The 1519-nt window shown below is 58.4% G+C and overlaps 2 protein-coding genes across 2 annotated transcripts; both read left to right on the top strand.

Annotated features, from left to right (window-relative positions):
* Positions 1-200: 200 nt before the first annotated feature.
* On the top strand, positions 201-641 carry TraAM80_09713 (uncharacterized protein; the record flags this gene model as incomplete). Its single annotated transcript, XM_029386381.1, has 1 exon — positions 201-641. One exon carries the CDS (start codon positions 201-203, stop codon positions 639-641), a length of 441 nt encoding a protein of 146 aa, XP_029233763.1.
* Positions 642-1083: 442 nt separating this feature from the next.
* On the top strand, positions 1084-1519 carry TraAM80_09712 (retrotransposon hot spot (RHS) protein; the record flags this gene model as incomplete). The annotated part of the gene is made up of 1 exon (XM_029386380.1): positions 1084-1519. A coding segment is annotated over one exon (436 nt), but the record flags the coding sequence as incomplete, so codon positions are not given.

Genomic DNA, 1519 nt, shown 5'->3' with positions numbered 1-1519 from the left:
CGTGGCACGGGGTGGGCGGCCTGTCTTGTCTGAGTTTGCTGCTGCTGTGGGTGCGTCCGCGCGGCACTTCGTCTTGCTGCGTATTCGGGCCTTTCTTTTGGGTTGTGTGGCTTGGTGGCGACGGTGGCGGGGTGTTTTTGCCTCCACTTTCATGCGTTGCCGTGGCAGAGCCTTGCGGGGGTGTGCGACCTAAAAAAGAAATGCAGAAGATTGTGTGGTGCTCACTGGGTGGTGGTGCGGTGGCCGCAGAGTGGGGCTGCCGCTTCTGCTCTTGCAGCGGGGAATATGCTGCCGCACTCTTTTTGTTGGTTGCGTCGGGGGAAAATGTGCCGGCGTCTGAGAAGCTGCGGGTTCCACCGCCACGACGACTGAAGGAGGCGGAGGTGTCTGCGGCTGCCTTCGCAGGCTGCGCCCCGTGCGGCCCAGTTGCGTGGCAAAAGTTCCCTCGTGGAATCTACGTGCACTGCGCCACGTGCTGGGTGCAGCGTATGTTTGCGTCGCGGGGGACAATGCGGCGGTGTCCCTCTTCCTTTTTGCGGGTGAACGAAGAGGCGACGGGTGCTCTGCTCCTTCGCACCTCAGCGAGTTGCAGCACAAAATGCCACTGCAACGAGGCAGTCAATTTCACTGTGAGTGGGTGATATTTGCGTGTGGCTACGCACACACAGAGCTGTGGGGATCCGAATGTCAAGTGCAATACGAGAAGAGGGGAGAAGCCTCGTTGCAGTTGTTGTGTGTGCCGTGCGATTCACACGGATTGTCGAGGGAGATCCAATTTGCCCTCGTTTGTGTGGGAGGGTGTTGTGATGCATCGCTGTTGCGTCGTGTGCGGGATTGGGGGTGCCTGTGCGTGTGTGTCTGTGAGGTGTGCCCCGCGTACCTTGTGGGCGGTCCTCTCTTTTTTGTTGCGGTTGCGTAGAGCCGTGTCTGTGCGTACTTTGCCTTTTTCTTTCATTCTCCCTTTTGACTGGTGGTTGGTGTTGTACTGCAGTTCAACTCAAGTGAGGCTAACCACTACGAAGGAAAAAATGTCTGAGAGACGTGAGGAAGAATCTCACGGCACCGGGGAGCCCCCAGCAACCAATGTGCCGCAGGGAGGAGGACGCCCGGCCCAGATCGGGGCTGTCTGGCGGCTCGGATGGGCCCTCCGCACAGCGCCGAAGGGTGGAAGGAAGAGAGCGCGAAGAGGAGAAAAGGGGCAGACGACCGTTGCCGGAGGGATTCTACGAGTCCGTGTTTAACGCAACGTGGAGTCACATCGTGGGATTTCCTGAGGGCGAAGGGGAATGCATGGTGGTGGGAGAGGGCCAACAGCCACAAGAGTTATGGGAGTACACGCAGACTGTGTGTACTTTTCTCCCAGTGGGTGGTGAGGGGCAATTCCGTCCACCACGCCCACGACTCATGATCCTTTCCTCTGAAAAGCGATGGCCGTACTCGCTGAACCATTCAGTACGTATTGCCGACTGCTACATTAACATTGAGGTGCATCGGGTGTGGAAGATCGTCGAGGGCGATC

The sequence above is a fragment of the Trypanosoma rangeli genome, assembly GCF_003719475.1.
Source record: "Trypanosoma rangeli strain AM80 chromosome Unknown Tra_15.4_contig_00659, whole genome shotgun sequence".
NCBI lineage: Eukaryota > Euglenozoa > Kinetoplastea > Trypanosomatida > Trypanosomatidae > Trypanosoma > Trypanosoma rangeli.
Note: the sequence above shows the minus strand (reverse complement) of the source record. Positions and strands in the feature narration are given on the sequence as shown.